General features: G+C 33.7%; 1 protein-coding gene across 1 annotated transcript in view; it reads right to left on the reverse strand.

The window, feature by feature from the left end:
* Positions 1-459: 459 nt before the first annotated feature.
* Positions 460-15,399, reverse strand: part of CA1 (carbonic anhydrase 1) — a 46,926-nt gene continuing 31,986 nt past the window's right edge. The window contains exons 2-8 of the mRNA XM_030839236.2: positions 9,841-9,901; positions 9,148-9,345; positions 7,693-7,811; positions 5,057-5,152; positions 4,256-4,318; positions 1,525-1,680; positions 460-576 (exon numbers count right to left, since the gene is read on the reverse strand). Of these exons, the coding sequence (XP_030695096.1) occupies positions 460-576; positions 1,525-1,680; positions 4,256-4,318; positions 5,057-5,152; positions 7,693-7,811; positions 9,148-9,345; positions 9,841-9,877 (786 nt within the window). The 5' untranslated portion in view covers positions 9,878-9,901. The remainder of the gene's footprint in view (positions 577-1,524; positions 1,681-4,255; positions 4,319-5,056; positions 5,153-7,692; positions 7,812-9,147; positions 9,346-9,840; positions 9,902-15,399) is intronic.

A 15,399-nucleotide genomic window follows, 5' to 3' on the forward strand; every position in this document is an offset into this window, starting at 1 on the left:
TTAGGTTATTACATTTGAGGCAAAATAATGTTGCAAATAAAGCATTTAAAATTCTTGAATGTAAATGAGGTAGAAACCTAATGCCTTTTAAAAATAGAGTACATAATAGACAAGAAGACAGGGATAAAATTATTTTATTAGTTCAATTAAAATGAATAAAATGGAAAGAGATACAAATAACTAAGAAATTAAGTACAAATCACTAAGAAATTAATTGTGTTATAAAGAATTCAACAAAATAGACTTGAATTTAAGCACAAGTTTTGTAAACTTACAGATTACTATTTGAGTTAAGCATTAAGAATAAAAATTAAAGCTTTTTAGTTCTGCAGATTAAATTTGAAAGTAGGCTGTCTTGCTAGTATTAAAATAAACTTGTTTCTTAAAATTTGCTTTATTGGATTACATCAGAAGCAGAGCCTCCCTTCTTGAGGGAGGATAAATTTCTTCTTGGGCCCATCAGAATGAAGCTTTCACTGTTCTGCCCTTCAGAGGCTGGGGTGGTCGGTTGTTGTGCTTAATGGGGACTTCTTTATCACCTTCGACATTTGATAGAAGACTGCGGAACTGTGCCAGCTTGGAGGGAGGATAAAATATTTAAATAGTCAAAAGCTATTAAATTTACACAGAACACTTTTCTTCTAGTATAATTGATGCACTGATATTTAGAAAATCAGGTTGAAGACTGCAGTGGTTTCACAGATACGAAGGGAGGAAGCCAAAAATTCCTTCACATTTCTTTGCACTAGGCATTTGGCTTAAATTATTGATGATTGACTGGATTAGAATACCAGCTTTCTCATTCTTGGGTAAGAGACTTACCTGCTTGGTGCCTCAGTTTCCATATAGTACTATTTCATTGCATTGTTGTGAAGACTAAATGGGTCAATACATGTAAAGTTCTTAGAACGATGTTTGGCATATGGCATATGCTCAAGAAGTGTTAGTTACCAATAGGTCACACTGCCTGCCCTAAAGGCTTGTTATGAGAATTGACTGACAAAACGTACATAAGTAACCTAATAAAAGTAGTTGCTCAATCATTGGTAGTTACTATTTTCATAATTATAAACAATAATTAATGAGATATTTTGTTGAATATTTACGAGCTTAAGTTTCAAAAAAGAACAAAAACCCATGTCAGCTATCAAAATATGCCACTTGAGAGTCACAATTCCCCAAAGTCTTAATAGTACTTCTAGTGCCAGTTTTTTCTTGTTTTTGAAACTCTTAGGAAGATATTTAACAAAGTTGGAATTTTCCTTATTAAGGCAAAAAGAATAGCAAGAGTTCTGAATCTCATATATTTTTTCTACATAAAGTAAAAAAAGTGTTTATAAATACACTTTTATTTTTGATTATTCAATAGACCTTATGTCACAAATAAACCTTTTTCAGTTGGAAGGGAAAATGAACTCTTCAAAATCTAATTGAAATAATAATTTCCCCCAATAATTCTATGAATTGAAATGGTATTCCTGCTTTGCACTTCTAATGCTCACTCATTCACCTTTGATACTCTACCTGTTCTGAACTAATACTGATGTTTCCCTTAAAGATGATCCAGATTATGCTCTCATGAAGAGGAGGATGAGTCAGAGAGCCATGGTAGGTCCAGTAATCCCGGGATGAAGGAAGGAGAACAGAGGGGTCAAAATTTGTGAATGGGGCTTTTTTGCCCTGAAAGAAAAAGAAAAGTAATATATTATTATATCATGATATAAACTAGTTGCATCATTACATATATGACATATATGTTATATTATTTGGTAGATAGATCTTAGCTAAGAAGTTAATCAATTTTTCTACTATATAGTATTTCATGACTGGTGTGTTTGTGGATATAAACAATAAAAGTAATAGAAGATTGAAAATATGCTACACTGGAATTTTGACTGAGCAATCTGCCTCCTTCTTCATTTGGTTGAAGACAAGCAAAGATTCAAAAAGTTTTTATTATCTGTATTCTTTAAAAAGATAGTTAATTTCCAGTATAAAACATTTATTGCTTCTCTAGGAATGATACCAGATACTGTTCCAGTGGTAAAGATATTTATTGACATGTATATTGGTATGTTTTATCTTCATTCTATTTATTCCTATTTTCTTTTCTGATTGGTTATATTGGTGTATAGAAAATGAATTGATATTTGTATGCTAATATTTTATGTAGTCAACTTTATTAAACTTGTGTATTAATTCTGTTTTTTACCTGTTTGATTTGTATTTTCCAGGTCGATGCCAATGATTATATCCTCTGCACTTGAGGATAGATTTGTCTTTGTTTCCCTAATATTTATCCAAAAATGTACTCTTATTTCTTTCCTTTCTTTATTACATTGATTAGGACATTTATTGTAATGGTCAGTTGTGGTGGTCACAGTTGACACCCTGGTCTTTTTCTTGATTGAATTTGAAAGACTTCAAATATTTCACTACTAAGTTTGATGTTTGATCCAAGTTGGTATGTGATATTCTTTCTTAAGCTCAATAAGTTTTCAGAGAGTTTTCTTTCTTTTTTTTATCTTCAGGAATTGGCATTGAATTTTTATCAAATGCTTTTCAAGCATCTAACAAGTTTGTAATATGGTTTTTCATCTTTAATTTGTTACTGTAATGACTTATATTGGAAGATAGTCTAATATTAAACTATCCTTGCATCCTGGGGATAAAGTCTACTAGTTTGGAAACATTACTCTTTTAATATACTGTTGAATATGATTTGCTGTAATTGATTTTAATATTTATTTTAGCTATATTCCTAAGAACGATTAACCTATGATTTCCTTTTTGTGGTGTTCTTACCCAGTTTGGGTATTAGGTTTCATTTAATTAAATCAAAATAAAGTTTTCTGTCCTCTCATCTGAGCAGTTTAGTTAACAGTGGCATGATTGTTTCTTAAAAGTTGTGTAACACTTCCCCATAAAGTGGTCTGGGCCTAGAGTTTTCTTTCACTAGATACGATTTTTACTATTTTTTCAATTTCTTTTTAGATTCTTGATCTGTTTAGGCTTTCACATTTTGAGTCAGTTTCTCTGCATTTTCCTAGAAATTCATCCTTTTAATCTAAATTTTCAAATTTACTGGTATAGTATTATACAGCTTACCCTTGAACAATGTGGGGGTTAGAAGTGCTGAACCAGGAGTGCTGAACCCCTGCACAGTCAAAAATCCACGTATAACTTTATGGTCATCCCTCATAACCACAGTTGTGCATCAGCAGATTCAATTAAGTGCCAATTTTGTAGTGCTATAGCATGTATTTATCAAAAAAAAAAATCCATGAATAAGTGGACCTGTGCAGTTCAAACCCATGTTGTTCAAGGGTCAAGTGTACAAATTTTTCTCTTTTAAAACTTTTTACCACATCTTTAATTATGACCCAATCCCTTAATTCTAATAAATTTTTTGTATGTGTACCTTTTTTTCCATCATCAAACTTGCCAAAAGTGTGTTTTTTGGTTGTTTTTATCCAAAGAATCAGCTTTTCATTTTAGTAATAAAATTTTACCTTGTATATATTCATTTTCTTTCTTATTTTATTAATGTTTTGCTTCATCTTCATTAATTATTTCCTTCTATTTTCTTTTCATATATTATTTTTTATATTCCTGAGTTGAGTGCTTATTTATCTTCAGACTTTCCACTTTATAATATATCCATTTGAAGATTAATTTTTTTAGACTCAACATGAACTAGATTTATTTTATATAAAAATACAATGAAAGAAAATGACATATCTCTGACATATGATTTAACTATTTGCTATTAAAACAGTAAAGCTAAGGTTAAATATATCATAAAATCCATCTTTTTTTCTTTTTTTTTTTAAGCTGACAGGGGGAATCATGGTTATCAGACACTGCATATTAAAGGGATTTTAAAACAATACCCTTAACTTCTGTATTTTTGTATTGATAAAAATAAAGATATCTTTCCCCATGATGTAAAAAATTCACATTTTAGTTGGTTATAGTTTTTAAACAAATTTGAATAACTATGAAACCCATTCTTCTACAGGCTTCATCCTGCCAAAATAGATGACCAATAACTATGAAAAACAAAACTAAAATAAAACAAATATCTGAGTCAGAGACCTTTTCAGAAGCAAGGAACATCTAAGTAGTACCTTGATTTTCAGATTGGTAGTTTGTGCTTCGGCCTTCCTACTCCTCACATTAAATATGCAATTAAATGACTTCTGTAGTTCTGCAGATTCTTGTTCTCTGATTTAAACTAACTTAGTCTATTTACCTTAGTTTTAACTGCTTTTAGGGCATCAAGTACTTTCTGCAGGTTTGGGTTGGCCTGACCCACCTGGAGATTAAAAAAAATAAAGTGTGAGATAAAAATTGTTATCAAGTCAAATCCTATTTATTTAATTTTTTTCAATTAAAAACAGTAACTGAAGAAAAAATATGCAAGTCAAAATATCGGAATTTAACAAAACTGTAATACAAAAACAAACCTCCTACTTTTTGTTCTATTAATTATAATTAGTACAATGAATGTCATGTTGTTAGTGTTCAATAAAGGTTAACTAGAATCACTATAATTCCAAAAGTTAGTCACCCAAATATACCACTTTAATAATAACTTCCCTATAGAACTTTTCAGGGACTCTCCTACAGAGGATGTGAACAAATCTTCCATTTTAAATATCAATTGAACTTTCTTTATGGGACAAAAATCCAATCAATATATTTTTCTTATGAAACATTAAACTGATAAACTCCTGACTCTATGAGGTAGGAAGTTTAGAAGAAAGGGACTTTGGAAGAGCTGAAAAAAAAAAATTAGCTTCACCTTCAACACCTTCTCATTTCATCTCTACCTGAAATTTATTTCTCTCTTCAAGTGGGAAAAGCCAAGAGAAAACAAACTAAAATACACTAGGGAACTGTTCGTTCCCCTGTGGTCAGCCATTAGTAGAAGGGGAACTTTCCAAAAAGAAAAAGAAGGACTCAAATATTCTTTTGTCTTATTTCATCCTATTTTGAGGTCTGATTGGTAAGAAATAGTTTTAGCAGAGCTCTGTAACTCTCTATAACTCACCTTCATCAAAACACCAATAAGTGCCAAACCATCAGCCTGTGAGGCAGCTTCAGCAAAGCTGGAGTACTTCGCAGAATTCCAGTGAACTATATGAAGCTAAAAATGACAATGTGGTTGAGTAGTTATTTATACCATTGTGAAAGTAAAAAGTAAGTTAGACATTAACTTGTTAATATATAAAGATATATCTTGGCTTTGATAGATAAAACTTATGTGACCCTTCATCCAGGGCATGGAAAGGGCTATGTTCTCACTCTTAAGAAGAGTTATCTGTGTGCTGAACAGAGTGGGCAAATGAAAATACTGGAACCAGTAAATAAAATGTCTTTTCTCACAATATCATAACTATTCAATATTACTCCTTTTTTAAAAAAAAAACTTTGGTATAAGAAGATCAGGAATTCTGGCTAACTAGTTTGGGGACAAAAACTTAATTTTCTCTCACTTGAGGTACTTAGTAACTTTATGAGAAGGGGTTCCTGAAGTATCTGGAGTCTTGGCCAAGGACAGATTCTCTTGAGCATATCCAGACACATCTCAAGCCAACATCTCCAGCCTAACCTCTCTGTGGAACTCTAGACTTGTATACCCAAGTATGTGTGTATGTCTTCTTGATACTTTCTTGATATCTCCACATGGATGTTTAATATGAATCTCAAACTTAATATGGCCAAACTAGAACTCTTGACTTCCTCCTTGCCAGACCTGTTTTATTTTCCCTTCTTAGGAAAAGGCACCACCTTCCATCTAATTGCTCAACCAAAAAATACAACAGTTGTCATTAATTTCTTACTTTTCTCCATTTATCAACATCCATCTTTCAGCACATCTCATAGATTATACCCCTTCACTTGGTTTACAACTTTGAGTCTTTTCATTAGCTGCTGATTTTCTCTGGGGTGTCCTTCCCCATAATCTTTCAACAGCAGTATTTTGACTTGAATTGAGGCTGAACTCAAATGCCAGTTCTGAAAAAATCCTTTCCTGACCACCCAATGTAAAGTGATCATCTGGTCACTTGTATCACTCTAAATCAAACCAATTCTCTCCATGTCATGTATCCCTTCCCTTCCCTTCCCTTCCTTTCCCTTCCTTTCCTTTCTCCTCCCTTCCCTCCCCTTCCCTTCTCTTGCCTCCCCTCCCTTGCCCTCTCTTCCCCTGCCCTCCCCGCCCCTCCCCTCTTTCCCTCTTCTTTGTCTCTTCTCTCTCTCTTTCTCCCCACGTCTCCCTCTCTCCTGCTCTCCCTTCCATCCTCCATCCCACCAGCTGTCATATGTTGAACTTGGTGGCTAAGTGCCTGTCATCTCTACCCTGGATTAATTTTATTTTTCTCAAATTAAATGAGAGAATCACCAGTTTATATTTCTTAAATACAACCAAATGTCCTCCCCCAAATATGCTACTAATACTAATTTAGGCTTTCAGCCCATTTGATTTTAGTCCACCTTCAATTTTATGAAGGAGAAATAGGAAAAATACATTTAATGGATTTCTGCAACATTGAAAGTTATTAGCCTGGCTTTACAATGTAACATAAAGTAAGTTATATTTGTATACTATTCCCAAATCCTCTATTAAAATGAAAAATGCATAACTCTGTACCTAACAATCTCTCTTATGAAAATTTGCCCTACATAATTGTTTTCACTAGGGTGTAAGATACATGTACAGATGTATTTATTGCAGCATTTTTTTTTTGGTAAAAGCAAAAAGAACAGAACAAAAAGGAAAAGGCATTGTAATTGTCCATATGTAGGGCTCAGCTAATAAATTCTAACATGCATACACTGAAATATTGTACAGACAGTAAAAGAAGAGGTGCAATTAAACCTACAGACTTGAAAAAATGATCATGATAAATTGGTAAGTGAAAAAAAAGCATGTTGGAAAACTATATGTATTACGAACTCATTTTATAAAAGTAAAATAAAAAAGCCAACCAGTCTATATTGGCACAAATGTATTGTATATTCATACATATGAAGAGCAAAAGTTCTTTGTTTTTAGTCTCCCATACCCTCTGTTGACAGTTTGATGCAAATGTTCTTTATTTTTCCATGGATATACAGACAGAATGTCTTGAATTGGATCACAAACTTCCATGTGGGGGTGAATCAAGAGGCCAGAGTGTAGTGGCCTGAGCCAGGGAACCTCAAACCCTCATCTAGAGTATGCTACTCTGTGATGACTCCTGTGATTAAACTTGCACTCTTAGTAGAGACTTACTGAAGTGTTCCAGCCTAGCTACACCTATGCTACTGGTGTGTCCAAACTTGAACATTTAAATAAGAAGAGAATGATGGTGTTCTCCATTTGGGGGTTGGAGTTTTAAAAGGAGAGCAGCATTTCCCCTTGAGGCTAGCCTGACATCAAGATAACTTTTCAAGGCATTCTGAAATGAAAGAGTATTCTGGGGTTCATGAGTCTGACTCCAAGTTCACCTGCCTCTTTCACATGAAAATTTCCCTCTATTGCCAAACACAGTGTGTCTGTATTTTATTTTAATGGAGCCTGGGAGTGCTTTTCAGGGACCAGAATGCTCATTCCTTTGGAGCTATTATAATGGAGTCTTATAAGGGAGCTGCTTCTGGGAGGACTCTCAGTGTAGTTCTCTCTCACTCCTTAAGCTACCTTACCTCTGCAGAATATTTGACTCCATCCACCAAGTGCTCAGAACCATAGTCATCTTTGACACCCCAGTGAAAATGGAACTGATGGAGCCTATAGCTTTCAGAGAGAGGACCACCTTTCAGCACTAGAAGAAAAAGGAAATTACTGTTACAATCATAAGCTCCAGCTTATCTTTGCATTTAATATAAACTAACATTAAATTGGATTGAGTAGAAATGAAAACAAACAGTAGCGCCAAAGTTTCCATCTTGTTGGTTTTTTTCCCCACATCCACAATGATGGTCTTCATATGTATGGTGCACCCTACGATAGTGCATTAATTATATATAATTCTCAGCACATGAGCTGTAATTTTACCTTTTTCTGCCTTTAAGAAAGCATATTGGAAAATGAGTGAATTATATGATTACAGGGCTTTCCTTGAATCTGCTTTAATTTGCAAGTTCATTCATTCATTCTTTTAACAAAGACAGTAGTGGGCAGTATGCATCAAGATCTTTAGTAATTTATTTTTAGTAACAAATTACTCAACACATACCTTGTAACTGATCAAGACACAAGAGGGTATCTTGACAGCTTTGTTGAGAATCCCTAGCCAGGGACCAAAAGAATATTCCAGCAGAACAGTAAGGTCACTTTTAAAATTCTAACATTGAATGACCATGTTTCTTTAGAGAGTCTATCCAATCATATGATTAATAAAACACACATAATACCAGACCTAATCCTAACAATGGACATAGCTGCAAGGTGTCTAAAATTTAGGCTCATAACCTTGTAGGAAAGTGCTAAAACAAATTTTGCCTTTTGTCAGTAGAGTTGTTTTATGGAATTGTCATTTAATAAATTATTCAGTAAACAGTTTTGAAAATTTTACTATGTGCTAGATTCTGGGATGTGAAGATAAAAATTCAGTCACTATGGCCTAGTAAGGAGAGGGGAATATAGACAAGTATACTTATGCACAGAATTGTTCCATGCAAGATGCACACAAGACCATTTTCTTACTGGCACTTCACAGTTACGGACCCATTTTTCTGGTCACACAAATAAATATATTCTTCACCTCTGTTTTTCTTCCCTACTAGGCTCCTCCACCCTCATCTCGATTAGAAAATATTTGCCTTTTCAGTTTTTATATTCATGATGGTCCATAGACCTTTTTGAAAAGCTACTGTTTATTCAGAGGGTGTGAAGTGAGCAAAAAGACATTGGAAACAAGAAGAAATGGAATAGTGTCCCTGAAAAGGAGAGGGACTGAAAAAAGACAGATCTGGGAGTCCCCAAAATCATCTTTACCACTTGTAAATTTTCTAGATATTCAAGATGCCTCACCAGATTCCAGCAACATTACACATGTGCACAAAAGACTGCAGATGGTCTTTTGTGTTTCTTAAAGCCCTATTGTTTTAATTTCCCCAGTAAAGTCGAAGAAAAATTAGAAGGGTCTTTTGGCTCACCTGATCGATTATCATTGTCCACAAAGTTTATGTGGAAGGAATGTCCCACATTGACGATTTCTTTGGCTGTGTCTGGACTGTAGGAGACACTGATAGGTTTGAGAGAGGCATCATGTTTGGTTTCACTGGTTTTGATGTCGATGGGAGATTGGTTATTTCCATTTGCGATGGGGTACAGCTTGCCCCACTGTTCAGGACCTACCAGGACAAACATACACTTACAATCAAAACTTGATCAAATCCAATGTTTTAGGAATATAACTTTGTTTATTAGATTAGGATTTACTGAGGATCTTAAATGATATTCTGTTTAACTTAATGGAAATTCAGTGTTTGAGAATGCCCCTTTTCTATGCTATACTATAAAATGGTGTATTTGTCAATACAAATAATATGCTCATAGTCTGTGGGATCAGACTATACATATTTTACCTTTATAGCAATAGATTTCTAATATACACATATGGTGAGAGAGACAGAGGGAGAGAAAGGAAGAGAGACAGAATGCATTTTGTAGACAACAATGACCCAAAGGACAACTGCTAAGAATACATGCAGAGCTATTATAATTCAAAGTCAGGCAAACCAAACCATTAATCTATGATTACATAGGTACTTTAAGTGCTCAATATCTCTTTTATTGGAAAAGGGAAGAGGCTGTTATTTGATCTACATGAACAGAAGAATATTTACCATTTTCACCATCATATCCCCAGTCAGGACTTGCCATTATCTTCTACTTAGTTTTCTTTTTCTGAAAACAAAGATAATACCTGAAATAACTAACTGCAACTGAATGTGCAGTAGACAACTGAAACCACAGTTTGTGGGTTTTTATAGAACCGTCTCTGTCCTTAATAGGTTACTATTTCATCATCTCTACCTATCAGGAAGTATATGCATGTAAAAAAAAAAAAAGATATTGTAAAAGAAGCCCACAAGGGTAAGGTCAGTTCCAATTGTTTTATTTTCTTATATTGTAAGAGAGAAATATGGAAATCTTACCTTTTATAAAAGCAAGCACTGTTTCTCTCATGTTAGTAGAAGATATGGCTGACTATTATCATATATGATTCTTTGAATTTCTAACTGAAAATGACTGTGCACTTGAGATTTCCAATTTTTGCCCTTGCTGGACACTTAAGCAATACTAGCAACAGTAATTTAGTAAGAAGAATAATTTGCATGTTTACAGGCTGATCAGAACAAGTATCATGATGTTAATTTAAAATCAGGTAACAGAATCATTAATTATTTGTAATATATATTATTCATAATGGTACACTTCAAAGACACACATGATGAGAATAAAGTCCATTTTTAAAGGAGTTGGGATTCATAAATGGAGAAGATTTTATTAATATTGAAATTAAATATGTTCCAAAATTTATGTTACACATCAAATACAGGTCTACTGGAATAGAAGGCTTTCTTCTGTATAGTTCTATACAATTTATAGAGCACTTTCATATTATTTTATTTTACCATCACCACTACACTCATAAATCCTATACAGTGAGAATTATCATCTTGTGGCTGAGAGATGTTGAGGGTCTTCACCACAACTAGCAAGAAGCCAAGAAGCCAAGAAGCCAAGACTTGAGCCTCCAAGTCCAGTTGTTTTCTTTACTACACCTCTGCTGAATGCCACACTGGGTGAGCTATGAGGTGGATGATCCCTAATTCTCTTTCTATGCCCACAATTCTCTTAAGTCCAATTTAAGCTTGGACCAAGGTGAGACTTGCCACCTGTTGAGTGATGAGAAGATCTACAGAACTTTTCAAGGAGGCAAAGAAAACCAATTAGTATGTGTCAGACTGCCTAGGTCCATATTTCCAAGGCTCTAAATGTGCTCAGAGGAAACAAAATCAGAAAATATAAGCTTCCATAGTAATGACTGATTTCCATGCCTTGGTAGTCATACTTCCTTTCACACTCTGGAATTTTCTGAGTTACCTAGGCTTTCTGAAATAAGTGAATCTGGCACAATTTTTAGCAAGGCTGACCAGAGGCACATTGTTTGTCCCTTTTGGCTAATGATAGCCAACTAGCTCAGATGCAGATGGACTAAGTATGGCTCTTGAACAAAGTCGGAAGAGGCCCAAGCTTCCATTCCACACTTTAGTAGGCAGAAGAAACTATTACTTAAAAGGGAACTTTTTTTAAAGGTACCATTTATTAAAGCTCCAGTATTACTCAAATGCTAGGCTAAACAGTTTATATGCAGTAATTCATTTAATTCTCACAATAACCAAATTAGGCATTAAAATGTGTATTCCACATAAGAGGAAATTAAAGGCAATTCCTCAGGGTTATGCAAAGCTTGTAAGTGGCTGCTTATATCTTACAAGCCTAGGGTTTAAACTTAGATCTGTCTAACTCCAAAGTTTGTACTCTTTCTTAACCTTCCACTGTCAACAAATGCCCATTGACCTCAACTTGATTCTGTTTTCTGGAGGATTGGATTGGTTAATCTGGTCTGGTCTGGCTTAAGATGACCAGCAGTCAGACTTGACCCTTGGGCTACTTCATTCTAGACCCAGAGTCTCAGGTTGGCCAGAAGCTCATGGAGTGATAGAAACAGGCTACTCTTTGCCAGATGCCTCCTAATTGCTACTTTGTTAAAAGTAACTTTAAATCAAACTACTATATTAATCAACCTATTTGGAAAAAAGGACAACTTCCTTTTCATTACATGATTATGTGATAATTCATCACATGAATATTTTAACATACATATGGGATTGCATTTTATTTAAAATTTTAGGCACTAAATTACCTTGAACCCTAACCATTATGACCCTTTATTCCATTATGTACCCAGGGTGTGTTTGTGTACATCTACAAGCAGAAAACTATATAGAGAAAGGATGTAAAATTTAATGAGCACCTATGGTTTAAGTCCTAACATAACACTCCTCCCATTTACTTTTATTCCTCTTTTTCTGCTTACAAACTTTGCCTCTTTCAGCTTAATAGCTGTACTAAATCCAATATGTCTCACTTTGTGTTCTCTTTACTTTCACCTGTAGTCTCCTCACAGTATAATTTTCTAGGCCTGTGATCTTTGGACTGCTTTTGCATACCAAGGAGTTCAGTCTACACAGCCTCTGTTCTTCTAATCTAAACAGTTTATTCCCTAAAACCATCAAGTATATAAACACATATTGAAGAAGGCTTTTTTTTCCCCTGTTAGAATATTCCAAATAAATCCGTATGTACATGGAATTGAATCAGGAGCAAGTAGGCTGATGGAAAAACCTATAGTTTTTAAAAAAGTAATGTAAAACTACATAAATAATTTTGATAGAGAATTGGCTAATTGGTAACTCTTAGAAGTATCAAGTTATATGCCAATTATATGTCAATAATATGGAAAAAACAATTGTAGTACTTTAAATAGAGATTTTTAAATGTTGAAAGAATGATGTGCAGAATGTTTAATTTTAATAATTACATTGGTTTAATTTGCAAATTTGATGAAAATGTATTAATGGGCTGAGGGTAGAAGGGAAAGAAAGATTTCTTCCTTTACCTTATGAAATGGAATTTTAAGAGGCCAAATATTTACTGAAAAAAATATTTAAAGATAAAATGTTAATATTATCTTGCCCTTTAACCATATGCCATAATTTTATCTCTTGACCTTCTTTCACAATACATAAAATTCTTGCAACAAACACACAAGCAAAAAGAATTATGAAAAGTGATAAAAGATTTACTATTATTATTAAGGAGAGCTATTTCACCGTGCACTCATCTAGGGGTACTGGAGAAGGCTAGAAAAGACTTTTGTTCATTGAACAATTACCATCTGTCAGATCCTTTAAAATAATGACTTAACTCAGTTCTCACAGTAGACCTAAGGGTTAGGTTAGTCTCACCCCACTTTTAAAGAGGAATAACTGAGGCTCAGAAAATTCAAGAAGAGTCAGGATTTGAATCCATTTCTGGTTACCTCTAAAACTCATAAGTGCATCCTCTTCTCTATTTTATTACACCACCATTTTAACAGGCTGTCTATAAAACATTTGCTTTAAAGTTACTTAATAGGACTTCCCTGGCAGTCCAGTCGTTGGGACTCTGCTCTCCCAATGCAGGGGCTGAGGGTTCAATCCCTGGTTGGGGAACTAAGATCCCACATGGGCCTGTGGCCAATAAAATACATACATACATACATACATAAATACATAAAGTTACTTAATAGTTTATTACATTTATTTATTGAATAGCATCAAACTAACTTTGTTGAAGATTTTTTAGTGCCCTGAAATGTTTTCAAAAAAGCAAAGACATTTTCTCAGTGTTTTACAAAATTTGAAAACCATGTTTAGCTAATTTTAAATTATATTAAGCATTTCTTATATGAAATTTTTTCCTCCTAATCTCTTAAATGAACATTTTCCTCTGATTCCTACTTCAGTCTTTTAAAACTGAAAGCATGAACTCTTATGAAGGCAAGTAAATTATGATGAGTTTCAAATTTAAATTTATAATTAAAAAATAATTCTTTGGTATGGAAGGAACTAGGAATGTGAAAGAGTGCTGTGTCTAACTATGGTAGAGATCTGCTAAATGCCACTGAAAAGAAATTCCAAAAGGCAATACAGTTCTATAATCCTTAGCATTCCATAAGGTTAGGTGGCTTCCCTGGGACCCATATTTTCCCTAAAATAAGGAAATATACATAGTGAAAATCAAGTGTCATGTTTATTAAATTTGGCATAACTCTCACTTTGCTCCCTAATTTCCCTGCTTCTCCAGAATTGATATTGTTTAGAGTGACAAGAGAAAGCTTATTTCTAGTGGAGAAGTGGGTCATGGAAAATGGTTATATTATCTTGTACATTTCTGCAGTAAGACAATTGGAAATTCTGCTGAATCAGTTTAAATGGCAGGATGGTTTATCAGGATTTCACAGTTATTATTTCTTCCAAACTGGTCTTTCTCTCCACTTGTAACAAGATGTCTTACCAACTTTATTCTTTCCAGTGGATGTCTTTGTCTCCATCCATACCAAGCTTGTTCCCATTTTAGTACTTCTGCACTTGCTGTCCCCTCTGTCTGGATGCCTCTGTATCTAGATCTTTACACAGGCTCACATTTCACCTCCTCAGAGACAAGTTTCCTGATGTCTAAATTTAATATATCCCTGCTTCTCAGTCCCTCTATTAATTCAGTCTGTCTTCTTTCTTTCATAGCATTTGTTGCATCCTGAAATTATTAATTTTTTTTTTTGCATAATGAAATTCATTTATTTACTTGCTTAATATCTATAACCATCTCTATAATGATACCTGGATAATGATGGACCATTTTATTTTTTTAAATCACTGCATGGAAAACAGTGGTGTTCAATAAATACTTTAGAGAGAACAATTAAGTGGTCATTTTAAACTTCAATTATTGTATTTCTATAAAGACTTAGAAGAAAAAACACTCATCAGGGACTGCACCCACCCAAACGTACTGGTCTGAACTCAGGGGTGTGTGAATGAGTTTTGCTGGAGGTGAACTCATGTTCGTATTTGGAACTAAGGAAAAAGAGCCTTTCCTATCTCAGTTCTATTAATGGAGGAATGAAGAGACCCGTCTGTGTCTGTCAGTCATTGCTGGGAGAGTAAGAACCTTGATCTTTATAAGTGTCAACTTTTTTGACACTTTGTAAGTATCGAAACTTAACTCTTGAAATGTGGTTTGAACTTTTGACATAGAAATTTCACAGATCCATAACTCATGGATTTTATTACTGTAATAAAAGAAAAAATTTCAACCTTATATTTCCTGCCTTGGAACATTTTATTTTTATTTTTGAAGACAGTTTTAAAATTCACTAATGAATATTTTTTATTAACCTAGTCAACTCTACATAGGTAACTATTTTAACCCACAGCATAGAGGCATTCAATTTCTTACAATTTCTTGCTTTTGAAAACATGACATTTTAAATATACCTAGTTGATTGTCATACGTATTGAAATTACTGGTTGAAGTGATATATACTGAATACACTGAAAATATAGGCTGTGTACTTTAAAAAAATTTATTTATTTAAAATTTTTTTTGAATTTTATTTTTTTTATATAGCAGGTTCTTATGGCTTGTGCACTTTTAAGCTAATTGTTAGGAGTCTCTTCTACTGGATGAATGGGTAACTTGTGCAGATTAATTGTACCATCTTTATATTTATTTTTAAAACAGACAAAATAATATTTGTCTTATCTCCTATAACTGTTTAGGGAATTGATGAG

The sequence above is a fragment of the Globicephala melas genome, chromosome 17 (genome assembly GCF_963455315.2).
Source record: "Globicephala melas chromosome 17, mGloMel1.2, whole genome shotgun sequence".
NCBI lineage: Eukaryota > Metazoa > Chordata > Mammalia > Artiodactyla > Delphinidae > Globicephala > Globicephala melas.